The sequence below is a fragment of the Pithys albifrons genome, chromosome Z, assembly GCF_047495875.1.
Source record: "Pithys albifrons albifrons isolate INPA30051 chromosome Z, PitAlb_v1, whole genome shotgun sequence".
Classification (NCBI taxonomy): Eukaryota; Metazoa; Chordata; class Aves; order Passeriformes; family Thamnophilidae; genus Pithys; species Pithys albifrons.
In genome coordinates, this window is record NC_092497.1 from 64958363 (window position 1) to 64976382 (window position 18020).

Consider the following 18020-nt stretch of genomic DNA (forward strand, 5'->3'; position numbering starts at 1 on the left):
CACCATATGAAAGCACACTGCTGAAGCCTGGAGATGGACAAAAAAATTCCCAATCTTTTCTAAAGAATGTATTCCTGGTTTTAAGCAAAATTTCACCTTGAACATGATCTTCCAATCACATGTTCTTCAAACAGCACACACACACACACATATCCATCTAAACACTCATGTTCATCCAATGTCTAACAACACAGTTTTACTGCTTACACTAGAATAAATATATTAAGCTTAACGTTTGCACAGCATGACAATAGGGCTAATTAAATACCTTTCACTGCAGCTGAACTTCAAAAATAAAAATGCTGACTTTAAAAGAAGGGCACCTGAGCAGAGATAAGCTCTCAGGTAGAGACAAAGAGATCAAAAGTTCAGCATTTGGCAAATGCTACTGTAAAGTTTCCACAGCTACTGGGAATACTATTTTTATCAGTCCAAAGGAAATCTGCAGAAGCCTCAAATGCCATTATGTGGTAACTGCCGACAAATGCTACACATTGCATCTCAGCCACTGGTGTACTTACTGCTTGGATTTCAACATGAATTTTTCATTCAGACTTTTCTTCTTTAATTTATTTCTATAAAGTACAAGCTAATGTACAGACTAATAGATAAATACAGAGCATTTGAACATACCATACCTACTTCATACACAAAAGTCTAGGAAAAGGCACTAAACGTGTATTACCATGTCTCGAATATTTTTTTTGCATTAAAGCAAGTCACTGAAAAAAAGAATGCTGTCCAGGTATAGGAAGTTGGAATAGAACCTGAAAGGTGTTTTAATGAACAGTGAGTAAGCCCAATTATTTTAACAATTATTTAATGAATCCCTGTTCCAAATGAGTCACCTTCTTGCATGGAAGTACTCTTCAAATTCACAGATTTCCACCTAACAAAGCAAGGCAGAGCACAGTCATCTACTTTTGCAATAGAAAAGGCAGGACTACATAAAATTCATGCTTTTTAAAGGTTTTTTTGTTATTGTTTAGAAGAAGAACTGATCTTCTGAAAATGAACACGAATGAAAAATACACTATTATTTTTCATTACACAGTGCAAGTAGATTGGACCAAATTGTCAAGAGTATTCTGCAGCTTCAGCAGCAAATTCAGTTAAAGATGGAAAAAACGAGCCGAATTCACACAAAAAAAGGAGTCAAATCCACAGAAAAACAACAGGTTGAAAACAATCTATGAGGATAGGTATACAATTATTTTCTACTTCCCTCTAGTTACCTTTGCCCTGAAGGAACAAGTATGTTCTGAGTTTCTGAGCTTAAAAATGCTTATCTTTAAGTGTGGATTTGATTATCCTGATTGTCACAAGTTTTTTGTGTGGTGCTATCTGATTACTACTCACTCTTCAACACTTTTATCTTTCAAAATTAAAGATGACTGCTCACCCAGAATGAGCAGGAACTAACGACTACATTTGTAGCTATAGTTCATCTCTGCAAATTTTAGTTACATAGATAAATAGATGCTAGTTCAGATGTGGCAAAACAGATGCTGAGGTCACAGGAATACTATACTTGGTTCAGATTTTAACTATGAGCATATCAAGTACTGTGTACCTAGCTGTTTCCCAAGTCTTTAAACTATATTATTTCATCATCACAGTGGGATAATACAGAAGAATAAAATGATTTTATGAAGCTCAGTTGTGCACGTGATTTCACAATGTCTCTGCTAGTGTTACAACACTATAACTTAGAAGTAACCCTGACCTTGTATTAGGGAAACCTTGTAAAGCTTGCTGATGTAAAGCTCACTGAACTATTGCAGCAATCCACTGGCATATGCAGCACAGTGTATAATAATATTCTTTCAATATGCAGCTGCACAGAGATAAATAATACTGACAAACAAATATACAGACACGATAAAAATGCTGACTAGGACTCATTGCAATGAGAAGATTGTCTCTTCCAAAATGTTAGGAACCATCAACACATGCAATGCTTACATAATGATTACTGTGTTATGGCACTAAGGTGACTGGCATAACAGCCTGCCTTTGATTACAGGATGTCTTGATAGACTTTAATATAGTTCCTTCTAATTACTGAGTACTTCTGCTGTATTCTCTCTAGCAAATCTGGTTTATTCACAAAATAGGCATGTATTTGGATTTGTCTTCCCTTTCCCTTTCAATTCCATGTGATATTCCCCTGAAAAACTACTTTCTTGACTCAAAGTAATTATTTTTTTCTCATTCTCTCTCTCCTTGCAAAGTTCATGAGAAATCTCTGAGACAGAACTGAAATTTATGGTCTGATCCAATATACCTTGAGAGCACAAAAAGGATATTACAGATCTAAAAATATATATTCAGAGATCAGAGAGTCTGAGTGAAAACTCTGGCGTGACAAAACTAAAGGAAAAAAGACCATTCCTACTGTCACAATACAATCTCTACCAAGTCCTTTAAATTCAAGAGACAACTCTGGGAAGATATCCAGTCTCCCTGAGAGACTGGCCCTTTGAAGAAACAAAAGTGAAAGAACTTCCATTACATACTGTACAAGCAAACACCTACATTATGGTAAAAAAATTATTCAACAAGGCATAACACTGAAATAGACTCCAAGCACTAATTTATATTTCACCACATGAAAAGCTTTTTTCCCAAGTGAATAATAATCAGCAGTTATGCCTAGAAATTATATATTCATCATTTTGTTAGTTAACGATGAGGACTCAAAACAGCACTAGTGAGGTTGCTTTCTGCTGACACTAAATAAATACTTAGAAAGTGTAAGCTTCCTGTCATCCAAAATACAGACCATATGTAAGGCAAATCAAGAATCTCAATTAGAGAGATTATAGATGGTGCACTGGATAATAAGCATACACTGATGGTTAGCAGCTAGATTATTATCCTGTGTGACCACCTGTGTGTGCAACTGACTTGCAGTGACCCTAAGAAAAACAGCAAGAAAAACATGACTTTAGGTTGAATGCTTAGTGCTAGAATCAATGAATAGAAACATTATTATGTGCTTTATTCCTACTGTATTCATGGAAATAGTGCTGTGGCTCTGGTTTTTTTAGTAATAAAACAAACAACTGCCTTAAAAAACCTGCAGCTCTTCTCAGTTTCTCATGGTAACATTACACAGGATCCTGAAAATTCCTCATATCAAAAAGGTGTAACACAATGCAAGAATTCTTAAGGATAAATTGTAACATTTATTCTGCAGCACTTTTTCTGCATGTATCCTTCAAGTGCTTAAGTCATGACGGTACTTAAGTTTTGCGTTATGAAGGTCCACCACTTCACTTTCTGCAGACTACTGTAAAAGTTTATACATTTAGAAAATAACATTTTGTCTAATCCTATCTGTTGGCATGAATTAAATTAAAGAATACCTTTCCCTTCTGTCTAGGTGGAAAGACAGAAAGTCATTCATTCTCATAGACTAAGTTAAGAAGTATACCATTAAACAGAAAAAACAAAGGCAGAATTGCAATTTCTCTATATTTGCCTTAGTAATGAGAGCCTTTAACTGGTAAGAAATACAGAATTCAGACTTACTGTGCATTTATTCGGCTTCTCTCCTGAGTGGACTCGCATGTGAATCAGCAGTTTATAACGGGCATTGAATGGCTTGTACTTTCGACGGCACCCTGCCCAGTAGCAAGTGAAGTTCTCTCCCTTCCCCTGGTCTATATGGATCTTCTCTATGTGCCGCACAAGTTCCTCTTGCTGGTCATACAGCTTACCACAGTCAAGCCACCGACAGCCATGCTTGCTACGGAAATCATCCAGCTCCCCCTTGTCATCCAGCAGGGAGACTGGGGCAGGAGCAGGCACACACAGAGGGTGAATGTGGCTGAGCAGGCTGTGTGGATTCTGGTGCTGATGCGCATGGTATGGTGGGGGCAGCCTCTCTGGAGGAGGTGGCAGTAGCAGCAGGGGTGGAGGAGGCATGTCCACTGTGGGGCCTGAGAAGCCATCCAGCTGTTCATTTTCCAGGATGCCCACTGCCTGGCTGTCCATGGGCAGCCTGCCCTCCTGGATCACCATGTTACCTGTGGCAGCCATCTCCAAGTTGGCTTGTTCCAGCTGCTTCATCTGCTGGTACTCACCGGTCCCATTCTCAATATACCCCAGGAAGGTGACATTGCCATTTGCCATGAGGAGGCCTTTCTGGACAGTTGGGATAGAGCAGTTTTGAGGTATACAGCTTCCTTTCACTCCCAAAAAATGTCCATAGACCTCAGCCTGTGGGGAGACATCTGCAGGCAATGTCCTGGAGCTATTGATGTAGGCCACCACAGAGGTTGGGGATGTATGGATGATTGTATTGAAATCGATCCCAATGCCCTCAGACAGAGGAGATACAGAGAGTGCTCTCTTTTTGGAGTGGACTGATTGAGATGGGGCTGAGGAATGGTGAGGACTAGAGTAAGAGGAATGCTTATTTTCTATGCTATATAAGTAGGACGGTAACGAGTAAGAGATGCAGTTACTGGACATGTATGTCTCAGGTGAAAAATTTACTAGTTCCCCCAGCTCACTGCCATTTTGTAAACCATGGTCAGAAGGAACTGAAGGAAGTGTTCTGTACCTATGCGACCACTCTTGTTTAACGCTCGAAGTGGATTCACCATCTGACAAGCTTAATGCTGTAGACATCAGAGACTCACATGACAAGAGAGACCTGAAACAAAGGCACGATAAAATATGTAAGCAGTTAGACAATTCAGAAGTGGTTCTTTTACCTTCACACACACACACACACACACACACACTTAAAATTAAGGAGAAAGGTTGAAACTATATGTGAGAAAGGTTGTCCCTAATATTAGGTACTCAACTTTTCCACACTCAGTTAATGTACCAGTAGGTGTACATAGGCAATATATATGTAAAAATGTAACTCAGGAAGCCAATTCTAAAACTTCAAAATTTTGAAGAAAAGCTGTAAAGATTCTTGATTTGCAACCACAGAAATCAATTCACATCTTTTCACCAATTATGGTGTAAATAGGTTTGGACTCTTAAAGCTAAAGCATTATGTTCCTGTCTTACATGAAACTCATGTTGATTTGAGTCATCTATTATTTTTGGTTGAAAAGAATGGGAAGGAAACTGATTAATAAAGAATAAATATTTAACTTGAAATGACTTTGCCAACTGTAAGGCAAATACTTCCCTACAGAAATTTTATATATCAAGTTTATAAATACAGATAATATCTAACTTTACAAAACAAACAAAATAAATGAGTAATGTAGAAGAACTGGTTGAAGGAGTTTATTTAGTTTTGATTTGATGATATATCTGCTTTCAAGTCAGCAATCAACAATTTTCATGGAAGTGTACTGTTGCTGTTACCATCATTTTTTCACAGAGATATTATGAAACTTCTTTATGCTGCAAATATTCTATGAGCAGCTTAAAAAATCCAACTCAAAAGCCCTTAAAAATACTGTTTTCTACAGAAAGGTACAGAAAGGAAATACAAGGACATCAGTGTCCCTGCCCCACGGCTACAAAATGCTCAGTAGAGATCAAGTGTATTTATGTCTTCATGTTTCCAGTTCAGACCCAGGCAGACTTGGATTTCCCGCCAGCCAGTAATGCTATCAGTATATTAATTTCTGTTTCTAAATCTAGCAATCTCACATACACATAAGTCTCTACATCTCATGTTTTGAGGGTTAATTCTTGGTTTTATTATTTTTACAATACAGTTTTGAAGAAGCACAGAATTTCAGTGATCGATCAAGGCCACAGCAGGGAAAGCTTGGTACAGGCTGAGGGACAGAGGAAGAAGCTTCCAGGTGCTAGTCTGTACACTGAGATAGCTCATAAACAGAGAAAACGAAGTACTAAAACACAGTAAGCCCTGCTGTGGTGACCAGTGGGAGTGACATGTAAATACTCCTTTGCACAAGATACTTCGTTTGTAAGGGATGGTTGATTTGCTGTATCAGAATAAGAAACATCCTGCTCAGAATGAATGTAAGTGCAGGGTACAGTTATGTCAGTCTATCAGGGTTTAAAAAAGACCAATGACAAAAAGCACCACTAACATGCTGAATACAATTTGCATTGAGATAAATGAGAAAAATGAGATTGTGCTATCAGGTCAATTTTGTGCACCATTTAGATATAATAGACTAATTATTTGTGAAAACGTTGATTTAGGCTGTTCGGTCTGTTATCAATGGGTACAGTCCATGACAGGGCAGATACATCATATTAGTATGCTGTGACTGCAAATACAGATCCACAGCTTTCAACAGAGCAAGACAAGTAAGAAATGTTTGATTTCTCCATGCTAGGTGATATATATATTTGTACCTGGAAAATCTGAAGGGAAGGAAGGGCATTTTGTCAGTTTGTTTATTTAAGTTTTTTTTTCTTTTATGAGCAGAAGAAATCATGCATCAATAGTCTACTGTAAGTCTACTGTCAATTTTAATCAGATGCACAGTAAGATGGTTGTCATTCAAAAAGCTATGAATGCCTAACACAAAGGTCTTACCCAAAAGTGAATCTGAAGAAAAACTGTGTTTTAGAAGTCTCATGACAAAAATAAAAAGTTGCCCAGAATTCAGAGACAGATAATCTGAAAAAGCTTGGTTACGACTCCAGCATCTAAATTCACAAGTAATAAAGATTCCAGCTCCCAAAAAATGGATACTTAATTAAAACTCAGCCCACACCATGACTAAGTAGTTTTCTGCAGGAAAAGAAATATACCTAGTATGAAAATGAAGGGCCAGCTGTACCACAGTGCCAGACTCTCAGACAGTATTAACTGACACATGTTCTTATTGTCATTTAAACCAGATTGAGTTTGGACCAGATCTTTCATCAACATTTACAAGACATTACTTGCTATTACTTTCTATTCTCCCTCTGTGTACAAAGGTCACAGTGTCAAAGTACAACTCAGAATCTTACATATAAACAGGGAAGAGTGAAAACCATGTTTGCCTCTCTTTTCATGGTTTTCTGGTTTACTAAACCAAGAACCCTTTCCTCTTTCCTAGGTCCTTTTCAAGCAAATGGCAGTATTACATCTGGTTTCAAGGAACACAACTGAATACTCTGGAAAAATTTCACAGAAATGCAAAAAAGACAGGGAAGGCTTAATCCCTCCTGGTCTACATGCCAGAATCTGATGCTGTATGTAACAAAACTCCAATTTTGCCAACTTCTTTCTTTTTTCCATCAGTAAAAATCAAGACAATTTGCTTTGGTTTTGGTCAATTCAGCAAATAATCTGTTTTGCATTGAGCTGCCAGAACATAGTTCATGGTGCCCAAGACATAAATCCAGAAAAGACACTCTGCCAGGGAAGGATCATGGAGCCAACTCACCTGAGCCAAAAGCAGTTTACAGTTGAAGGAATTTAACCAAAATCCAAAACAAAACCCCAAATAACAACAACAAAAGAACTACATAAAAAACACAGAAACCTCCTCAAACTGTTTCAACAATCTGTGAACTAAAATCTGACTTCATATTTTTTTTGACCTAGAATATAGTCAATTTGAGGTCAAAATTGCTGAAATTGCCTTTCGTCGTGTAACAAACTTATTTTATAACATCTTCATTGATAAATTACTAAAAGATACTCTAGGGACTGCAAAGCCTTGATTCTGCCAGAGTTTTAACTTCCATTTGCCCTTCATAAATGTTTCTTTAAAATAAAATCAAAATGTATAACTCAGTACTGACATAGTACATCCAACCACACATTCAGTGTTTGGAACCATACAGGCACTCCTAACACTTATTAAGCAAGTAACAATTACTTAATTGTGCTTTTCTACCATCAGTTTTGCTCCACCTCAAAGGCATGTCTTTGGATTTGATATTTGTCATCAACTTAGTACTGAATGGTTTTCCCTGACATGTTTACATAAGAAGCATAATTAATTCTGTAAATTTTCCCAGGGGACTCAATCTTCACAACTCAAGTGACAGAGATGTTAAAAATTATGTTAGAGTAAAGCAAGGTTTTCTTCCAGTTACGTAACACCAATTTTAATTATTTCAAGAATGTTCCTTGGCGTGTAACAAAGCCATACTCTAAAATGTAAACTGTTTGGAGAATAAACCCTCTTATGGCCTTTTGTAAATAAGAAGCTACATTTCAACTCAGTAGGCAATGGGGAATGTAGCTTCCGAAATAACACACCAGAATGTTTTCTCACTCTGTGTTTAACTAACATCCAGGATGTGCCTAATGTATTTGTGTGAAGGTTGTCAAATAACTGCTTTCCTTTCATTCATATTTGTTGAAAATACTCATAGTCATTACCTCAACATTTATTTAAGCATTTAAAACTAGTAGGTATTTATCTGGGAGGCTGTGACATAAAAAGGCAACATTTACAGGGAGAGGCCATGGTTTTCATTAAACTACTCACCAGAACCAGGAAAACCAATAAGTCTTTCAGGACAATTGATATGATTAACTTAATTATATAAATACATCATTTGAAATCAAAGGTATTTGAAGAGGAGAGGGAAACATTTTCAGAGCATTTACACATTTTTTGTCTGACTTTAGTGTTACTTGACAGGTACCAATGTAGCAGTCTTAACACTATGTGGATCTATTATGTGAACTATTTCTGCTTTCATCCTCTGTACCATTTCCTACCCTTAGGACAAAAATCTAGTTACATGACTATAAAAATGTCTTTATCTTACAAAAAAGTCCTATCAATGTGTGGCCAAATTTCATACATTATTTGAACAATCCAAACAGTGTGATTATAGCTGACGTGAATTGTACGGAATTCGACTTCCCATGGCAAAACAGAGCATGATTTTCTGATTTTAATAACCAGAACAGTTGTATTTTAATTAAAGAAGAATTAAAACTGCCTCTTTTTAAAGTACTGAATATAAAACAGCAACTCAGGACCTTGTATTTGATGGAAGAGCACTCAGGCTGGAAGCATCCATAGACCTCTGTAAGCTAGGGCTGATCTGGCTGCATGCTGTTGAAACCTGACGAACAGAAGGTGGAAGACATCCAAGATGCTGAACTGTCACAGGACTGCTGGTGACTACTGCATTGTTGTAGCTGCCTTTTCCAACAGATTCACACTCACGTCCATAAGCAAGACCTCCTAAAAGCAAACAAGGTAGGTTAGTATTCACCTCTCATGAATCCTTCATGAGGCCACAGAACTCAAACCACTTTGCTAAGTTGGGAAAATGATGGGAACCCTCAAATGAGGACAAACAGGGGACCAAACCAGAAATTTTAAAACTTCTCAAAACATAAATTTTGTATGTATAAAAACATGTGCCAAAGTATGTAAACTGAAGACGAGCACCACAGATGCACCAGGAAAAGCACCAGGTAGAAGAGCAGCCCTCAGATGAAGGACAGGCCAAGTGTTAAGTGCACCTCTCTCTGAAGAAGGCAGGAAGAGAGAAGAATCCAAGGAGGCTGGAGGAACACCACCATGCACTGAATCCTACCAAATGCCAAAGCTCCAGGCAGTCCTTCCATTACTCCTGCCCCTAGCCATCCAAAAAGCAAGGGAACTATCAATATGCATGCAAACTGCAATGCTGGCTGTGTAGTTTCACCAGCAGGAAAGAGTTACAGCTGAAATCCACTTTCCTGAGAGACCTGGGAAGAGGAATCTTAATCAAAAGAGAAGCATTCTGGCTGTGAACTGCAGAAGAAGTACATTAAGGCATTTATGACCCTCCCAGTCAAAGGAAGAAAATCCAAATCCTTTAACCTCCTCCACATCAAACCGTTTCAAAGACAAGCATGTATGGAGAATTCCTTGTACTGAACTCAGCTCCATTGGGGATACCAGAACAAAGCATTTAAGCTCTTGCAGGATTACTGTGAGTTCCCAATGCATATGTTCAATTAAATCAAAAGAAGAAAAGGCATTCCAATTTCTTTCCTTTTATGCAGTTCATAATTTCAACTCAGTAAATTTCAATCACTGTGCTAATCAGCAGTTGATTTGATCATGTTACAGAGTATTACAATGGAACCAGCCAGAAAATATTAGACAAAAAGTATAACTTGCCTCTGTTAATAGCATGAACACCACTCCTTGGCAAAAATTTAGATGGAGTGAAGAAAAAAATTTACACATCCTATTTGCATTATAAAAAATACAAAATACTACATAATATGCCTATATGTGTGTATATTACAAATGTTCTGTTGGTTATTTTTTAGAAAAGTGTCTTTAGTTTGTAGAACCAAAGACTTTCTGCATTGAAGGATATAAAAGACAGAGAAGTAGGCTATAATAATGAAAGAAATCCAACTGATTTCAACACTGAAGTAGAGTCTAAGAATACTGACTACTTAGTAAGACATAAGCCTGTTATTTAGCACTGAGAAAAGCAATTCTACCACAAAAACGTACCAAATATATACCGACCCTTTCCTGGATGACACCATTAACACCCTTCTTAAAAGCCACTTTTAAAAAATTTCAATGGTAACAATAGTATCTACTTTACTATACCCAGGAAATCAAGGGCTGCACACCTGTCAGAATTCTGTTAGGGAAAGGGCATATGTCAACTCAAATAACAATCTGCAACCATACAGTGAAATTGCTATTTATTCATTATTAAACCTGAGCTGCTTGGAACTTATATATCAGAAAAAAAAACCCAAATCCCAAAAGCAAAACCAGAAAATGGAGTACCGTCCAACCAGTACTGTTAAATACACAATGTTGCATCCTCAGTGCATCCTGGTTACCCTTTCAGTTACAGGGTCTGCTATTATTATCTGTGTATAAACAGCACCTCAGGGATGCAGAGAGCAGATAAGAGAATTTTTTTATGTTAGGATAAGGATGATGGCCAAAGAGGGCCCAGTCACTAGTCACTGAAAGGAAAAAATTGAGAAATGGAGCACCTTGGAGAGATTGTATTACTGGAATAATACACAAAAGTAATGCAAGACTCTAGTCCTCATAAACATTTGCCTGGGCATTTCCAAGGCTGAAATGGAAGGAAAAGATTTCTTTTTACCACTGACAAACATTTGCTGTTATAAGGAAAACTAACAGTTCTTCCACTTAAAAGGCTATTGGGCAGATTATCATGAATGAATAAATAAATCATCAGCTCCCTCCACTGAAAAAGACTGCAAAGTAAAAGACTGATTCTTTGAAAAACAAAGTCATAACATTTTATCCCCTGGTTTACAGAAGCATAAATGTATCAGAAAACCATATTTCATTCCTCATCTGCGCCCTGCAGGTCACTGAATAGTATTAATTTTTTCTGAATCAGGCAGGACCATACAATCCGACATATGTTAAGCTAAGCCTCAGCACAAGATGGGAAGCTTATGTTGACTTCCAGCCAGCTACAAAAGTACAAACCACATCTGGTCATGCATAAAGTTAAATAGGGGCAACATGGACATCTGACCTGTCATGAGCTTGATGCTAAAAAGCAAGCTGTCGAGAGATGTGTTCAAACCACTCAATAAACTTGTACTGCCAGAATGACCATGTCCAAAAGATGCATTTGGCATCATATACCCACAGTGCCAGAGGAGCCATCAGTCCAGGTCTCCTGTATAACTGACCCAAAGGCTGAAAATTTCAGGACAGTGAAAAGACAACAAGGAATTTCTTCCCTTGAAACCCTCTTGAAATGTGTTACACTGGAGTTCCAAAGTGGAACAAATTTTAAAAAAATTAAAAACCCAAGAAGACAAAATAGGGTGACTATTGTCATTTGACTCTATGAGCATATGATAAGACAAAATCTTTGTCTATCTGGAAATCTAAGCTTCTTCAAACTGGTATTACAGCCTGAGACAAATCTTTTTGTGAGGCTTTGAGGTTTCCAGGCGAACTACATAAAAATGCAATCATAATTACACTAGGTATGAGCAATTTTTATGGCATGTAACTGGAATTTTTCAGGGCAGAAGTAAATCATTAAACTATGACTCAAGAAGTCACTGAATTATCATTTTTATTGCAAGTCTTACAAAATATTGTAATTTCACAACTACATTACACCCCACAGACATTACATGTCAGTGAAACAGCAGTGCTTAGGATTTATTTCCTTTCAACAATAAAACAAAATAAAAAATCTAGGATTTGTAATTTGATAGAAAACTCTGAAATTAAGATCCTAAAATCTCATTGTTTTTAATCTCATGGTTATGATCACAGCTTATGTTTTTCTTAACACTTATGATTAAGTAGCAAATCCTACAAACCCCTGGGAGTATCCACTCTGAACACCAAGTTAGACAGATCATTAATCTGACTAGCATTGGCAATTCCCAGGTTCTTAATTGTTTGAAGAGACTTAATCTTTACAATCAGTAAAAATAATCTCAAGAAAATACACTAAACAGAACATTATATGATGACATGCTATTATGAGAAAATACTATGTGTACGCACTTAAAATGGTTCTCCATTCTCTGAATCTTGGAAAGGCAGTTTCTTCACTATCAGAATGCACTAGGTAAACTAGCTTGCACTAATTTCCAATGTTATTTGCCATTTATTATATGGACTAATAAAGCACATACATTCAGCAACTCTACTGTGAGACAAAAGAGACTGACAAAGCACAATGAAAAAAACAATGTCTCTCTTCAACTGGAACCAAAGTGAAAAATTATCCAGAACTGACCAGTGAAAACAATACCTCACAGGTGATTAACTGCTGGTTTAGAGCAGACAGCAATGAGATCACCTACTTCTATGGAACACTTTAACCACTAAATTTAAACAAATGAAAACAGTGGTCTTGTAATGACTAAGCTAAGCATATATTATGAAACAGTCAGGTTCAGGAAATTTCCAGGAGAAAACACCTACAGTAAAACAAAGATTGTCAATTAGATCTACAGATATTCATAATATCTCATACTAATTTTAAATTGGTTTTATTTATACCAGGAAGATGTCTCACGTATTAAAACCCAATTTTGAAAGCTACTTTGTGCTCTAATTTTGCATAAGAAGTAAGAAGTTAACAGTTAACTAGGCACAGACAAGTTAATGTTTAACTGAACTGAAATATAAATGTTGTAGCTGCAATGGGTAAATCTCTATTCATTATCAGTGACATTAGATGACTTCTGCTTCTATCCTTATTAGGATAATACAGTATGTGCTCTTCTATTACAGCAAACATACAGCTTTACCTCTTTGGTTTATGCTGCCACTTTTCTACAGTATTAGTTACTCATACCCATTTCTATTCTCAAAACTTAGCCTGACCACTTTGTATTTCTGAAATATCAATACAAGCCTCATACTCAAATAATTGATATAAATCAAGAGAAACTCCACTAGCAGTGTAATATATCAATCTACTGGTATATGGATGTAATAGTGAATAATATCAGGTGAAAAAACCCCAACAAGTTGCATGTTTTGAGTACTGGCCATCTTCTTAAAGCACCATTACAACACAGACAAAGAAAAAAAACATTATCATTATTATTATTATTATTATTACCAAAATGGAAATATACAGATATTTAAAAAAACAGAAGATAATTGTATTAGAATTACAGGTAATACATTCTAGTTAGAGAGCCTATGAACAATCACTGCATGAATCTGACCTCAGTGAACACAGAGGATACATCTGTATGCATATGAGAGCACAGATTCGAATTTCACTTACAAGTGGCACTGCTTGAGAAGCAAGCGAAAAATTAATATTGCTATAACTTCCTAATATATTATGAATTATAGGACTCAAATGAAATAAATAGGGAAACATTTTGCCCAATAAACAGTGTTGCAGTCATCTGCAAAATACGTGGATTGATTCCAGCAGTTTTGTTGGAATACTTCTCTGCTGATAGCATCTGATTGCAATGCAGCCAACTATGGAGGGCTAATAAGAAAACACTCTAGAAAAACCTCTCTGGACTCTGCAACACTTCATCTCCCACAACTTCTAGCATTGTTCAACCTTCACTGCACATTTGTGCTTTTCTTCATGTTAAAAATACATTCTTGGCATATTTTCCATTAATTCCTGAAATATTTGTTCCTCAATTTTCATTAAAAGAGGCTCAGATATGTTTTGTTATCTGAATGTTCTTAGTGTTTTTGAAAATACCACACAAGAGCTTTGCTATCTGTATCTATAGGCACACACTGATCCATTACACCAAAGACTTTATCATTCCACGTTTCAAAGCAAGTCAGCACAGAAATGTACTCCCTGTTCACATAGTAACTTCTGGTTTCCTGCTGTGTTCACTGAACTGCTATCTCACATGGGGACAGCCTTCCTGTGCACATCTCATACATGCTCGTCCCGCCAGCCTAGCTGCATGGGCAATGAGTAATGGGAAGGAAGAAGCAGACCTCTTTCTTCCTTCAGGCCCCAGGCAAAGGGAAGATCCTCTGTCTGCTTTACCCACTTTGACACAGGGATGCAACAGAGCACCAAGAGTAAGGTGATAGGCTCTCAACAGGTTAAGGCAGCCTTAACTCCAATGCTCTGTGTCAACATCTCCCTAAGCAAAACCTCCTGTGAGCTGCACAGGAGTCCTGAGCAGAGGTGAGAGGAGCAAGGAGATTGCTTTCTACCTGCAGCACAGGCCAAATCTCAGTCTTTGCCCCGTAACATATCACTGCCAGACTGCTGCATGCCATGATCCAGCAACAGATACCAGTTGAGCAAAAAAAGCATGCAATAAAATGTTAAACTGTAATCCCATGGGAGGCAGTCTTACTAAATCTTTACAGATAACCCAAGGTATTTGACCAGAACATTTTTCTGAGAAAAGCATCTTTCCTCCTTTAAGAGACTAAAATATACAAGCAGGAGGGAAAAAAAAACAAATGCCAATTTGTTGAATAGTGATACCAATTTACAACAGGTGATAAAGGTTAACATGCAAAGAGCTGCAGAAACTGGCTCTTGCAGTATGGAATCACAAATCTAAATAACTTGCAGTCACATTCAGTATATTTTCATTTTGCAGATAAAGGCAATTGTTCAAGGACACTACAAGGTAATTTTTGAAACAGCTTTGTCCCTGACTTTCTGAGCAGTACAAACATTTTTGTCTTTTTCCTTACATTAAAACAAAGATACTGTTTAACATTGTTTCTCTTAAAAGATGAGAATGTTGTCATAGTTGTCAATGTAACCAGGCAGAAGTAACAGCGTACAGCCCACATAAGGTACGTACTCTTAAGAGGCTTTATACTCACCTAATTAGTTTAACTATAGTTTTCATGGTTCATTTAAAAGTTTCATGCTTCATTAAATATCAGTATATTTTATCACCTCAAAAACTTCTCAGTAAAAATATTACCATCTTTTCAAATTACAGTATTGTTAATTAATACATACATTTCAAACACATCTATGAGACACTGACAAAGTCTGAATTGCTATAGGAGCAGAACACCAAACCATTATTGAAATTTCATTCTACATGCAAGGGAAAGATTTTTTGCCTCGAACAAAAGTACTTTATCATGAAAAAGAAAATAGTTTTGACACGTTATTTTTATAATTAGGAATGTTCCCATGCTAATGCCTCGTGGTTCCACCTTCACAGCAATCAGCTCAAACATACTCTGGATTCAGTAGTTGCGACTGTTTTATCAAAAGTCCTTAAGTCAGAATGTGATACCCTTAATGAAGCAAAAAGATCAATGAAAATAATAATTAAAAATATATAGAGGCCAAAAGCCAAGTGCAACTCATAACAGAAACTCCTGTGGTTAAGAGAATATTTTTTCAACCACAAAAGTTTACTTACTTATGTGGAGTATTCATTTTCTCAATTCAGGATAGAAGAGTACCTCAGAGCTGTTTAGAAAAATGTTTTCTAGACTGAGAAATTACTCTTTGAAAGTCCACCTGCACAATTACCACAGCTTCTCTGGAAACTTCTATGAAATACATGGCCAGTAAACTACATTGCAATAACAAAACTACAGTTGTTCTTACTGTTTAAACTGACTTTTAGAGGAGGCTACAATCAGTGTCCTTCATGTTGTTGCCTATTTAGGTTCCTTAAAAGCTGAAATGTTATTACATCATGGTCCAAACAAAAACTTCTACTTGTCCTTCCAGCCTAGCTCTTCATGTCAGTCAGAGGCAAACCCTGAGAAAATTATACAAACAGCCACAAGTATTTAAAATCTGTATTGGCACTACATGCTTCCACTCCTCTCAAAGCCTTAAGACATTTTTCTTTCAATTTTATTTTTTATTCTTTATGCCTTTCATCAGCCCAAGGCACACTAATTAATCAGAATTTCCCAAGTCTTTTGTTGCTGTGACCAAAAAGAAAAGACCAGTGAGAAACTTCATCTTCTTAAAGTGAATCCATCTATGTTCAACAAAGCCAGGCTAATAAGAGGGAGGATTAAGACCAATTCAATGGCTTAGGCCGCTAAAGACAAGTCCAGCTCCTGCTCTTAGCTGTCATCCTTACCAAAACTGGTTTACGAAGAATGACGTCTTAACCACAGCTATTACTTTGCAAAGAGAAGGCTGCTGTCTTGGCAGGGTTTGGCAGCCAAAGCTGGCTACTGACTAAGGTTTGAGGTAAAGACATAGGAAACCACACTGGCATCCCAATGCAAGGGTGTCTGCAGTGGACATCTGAACAGCGGAAACAAGTGTTCATAGACAAAAGCATAAAAAAAGCAAACGTTTGCATGCTCTGCTGAGCTGAAGTACCTCTGTGAAAACGTGGAAACCCAGACAAGCGGCCTGATGGATAACGAAATCTTTTTAAGAAGCTGGTCATCCCAATTGTGTATCTCTTCTCGGTATCTCTAAAAAATCAAGTGGTACCCACCTTTCCATTAGTTTGAAGAGAGAATGTGCTAAATAGGGAAGAGCAAAATGTTCAAAACAGATCATGTCATTTTTGAGGACTTCATCTTTTTGAGTTTTAGTGAAGTTAAATTCCCAAGAACATAAGCAATTTCTCACAAAAAGAACCTTGCCTTACGAGCTGCTTAGGTAATTTATCAAACTTCTGCCATACGAAAATGTTCATATATTCTTCATACAATTTAATGGATATATTTTTAATATTCTGCTGTGATTTTCTTTAAATTGCTGGGATTTGATTCCCTGCATATCAGGGATTGCAATTCCCTGAAGTTAGTGTGAATGGGATATAAATCAGCGCCTCTCACAGTCAGCTGTCATTGTATTTCATATCATTGAAATCCACATTCTATTCTACAGTTTGTGAAAGTTCATGTTAATAAACATATTTGAAGAACTTATTATGCGTACTGCATGCTAAAAATGCAAAACAAAGTCCACTCCACTTCCAAAAGGATCCCGGAGACTAAGCCAGGCCAACAGAGAAGACAAAGTGCTTCTAAATGAATAAAAGACAACAACTAGAATAATGGTTACAGTATTGTTCCCTCCTAACGACTAGCTTCTCTTCTTCATGCAACATTCAAGAATCAAGTCTGCATGGGCAGGCTGAGTGAAAAAAGAGTATACATTTGCAGTCTGAGTTTGAGAGAGTTTTCATTGCCCAGATGTTGTTGGTTGATGTTGGCTGGCTGACATGGTCACCCAGCTGGTCTCTCCCACTGCTCCCACAAGAGCACAGACAGCACTGGCGAAGAAAGTAAGATGGACAAGCTCCTGAGTCAAGATAAAGACAGTTTAATTAAAAACCCCACCTTGTGCAGAGGCAAAGCAAAATAAGAAATGTACTCACTACATCCCAGCAGCAGGCAGGTGTCCAGCCACTTCCTGAGCAGCAGGTTCTCTGCATGTGTAGGAGTTGCTCAGAAGGATAAATGACATCACCATAAATGGCTCTACATCTTCTTCCTTTCCCTCAGCTTTCACTGCCGAGCACATCATACAGTATGGAATATCTCTTTGTCAGTTGTGGTGAGCTGTCTGGGCTGTGTCCCCTCCCAACCTCTTGCTCACTCCCTTCCGAGTGGCTTTTTTTTTTTTTTTGTGCAGTAATGGAGAGAGAGGCTTGACATTGTGCAAGCACTGCTTACTGAGAACCAACAACTGGTGTACTATAA

General features: G+C 37.3%; 1 protein-coding gene across 1 annotated transcript in view; it reads right to left on the reverse strand.

Annotated features, from left to right (window-relative positions):
• GLIS3 (GLIS family zinc finger 3) overlaps window positions 1–18020 on the reverse strand; it is a 146997-nt gene that overhangs the window by 104964 nt on the left and 24013 nt on the right. The window contains exons 2-3 of the mRNA XM_071580424.1: window positions 8900–9107; window positions 3538–4666 (exon numbers count right to left, since the gene is read on the reverse strand). Of these exons, the coding sequence (XP_071436525.1) occupies window positions 3538–4666; window positions 8900–9107 (1337 nt within the window). The remainder of the gene's footprint in view (window positions 1–3537; window positions 4667–8899; window positions 9108–18020) is intronic.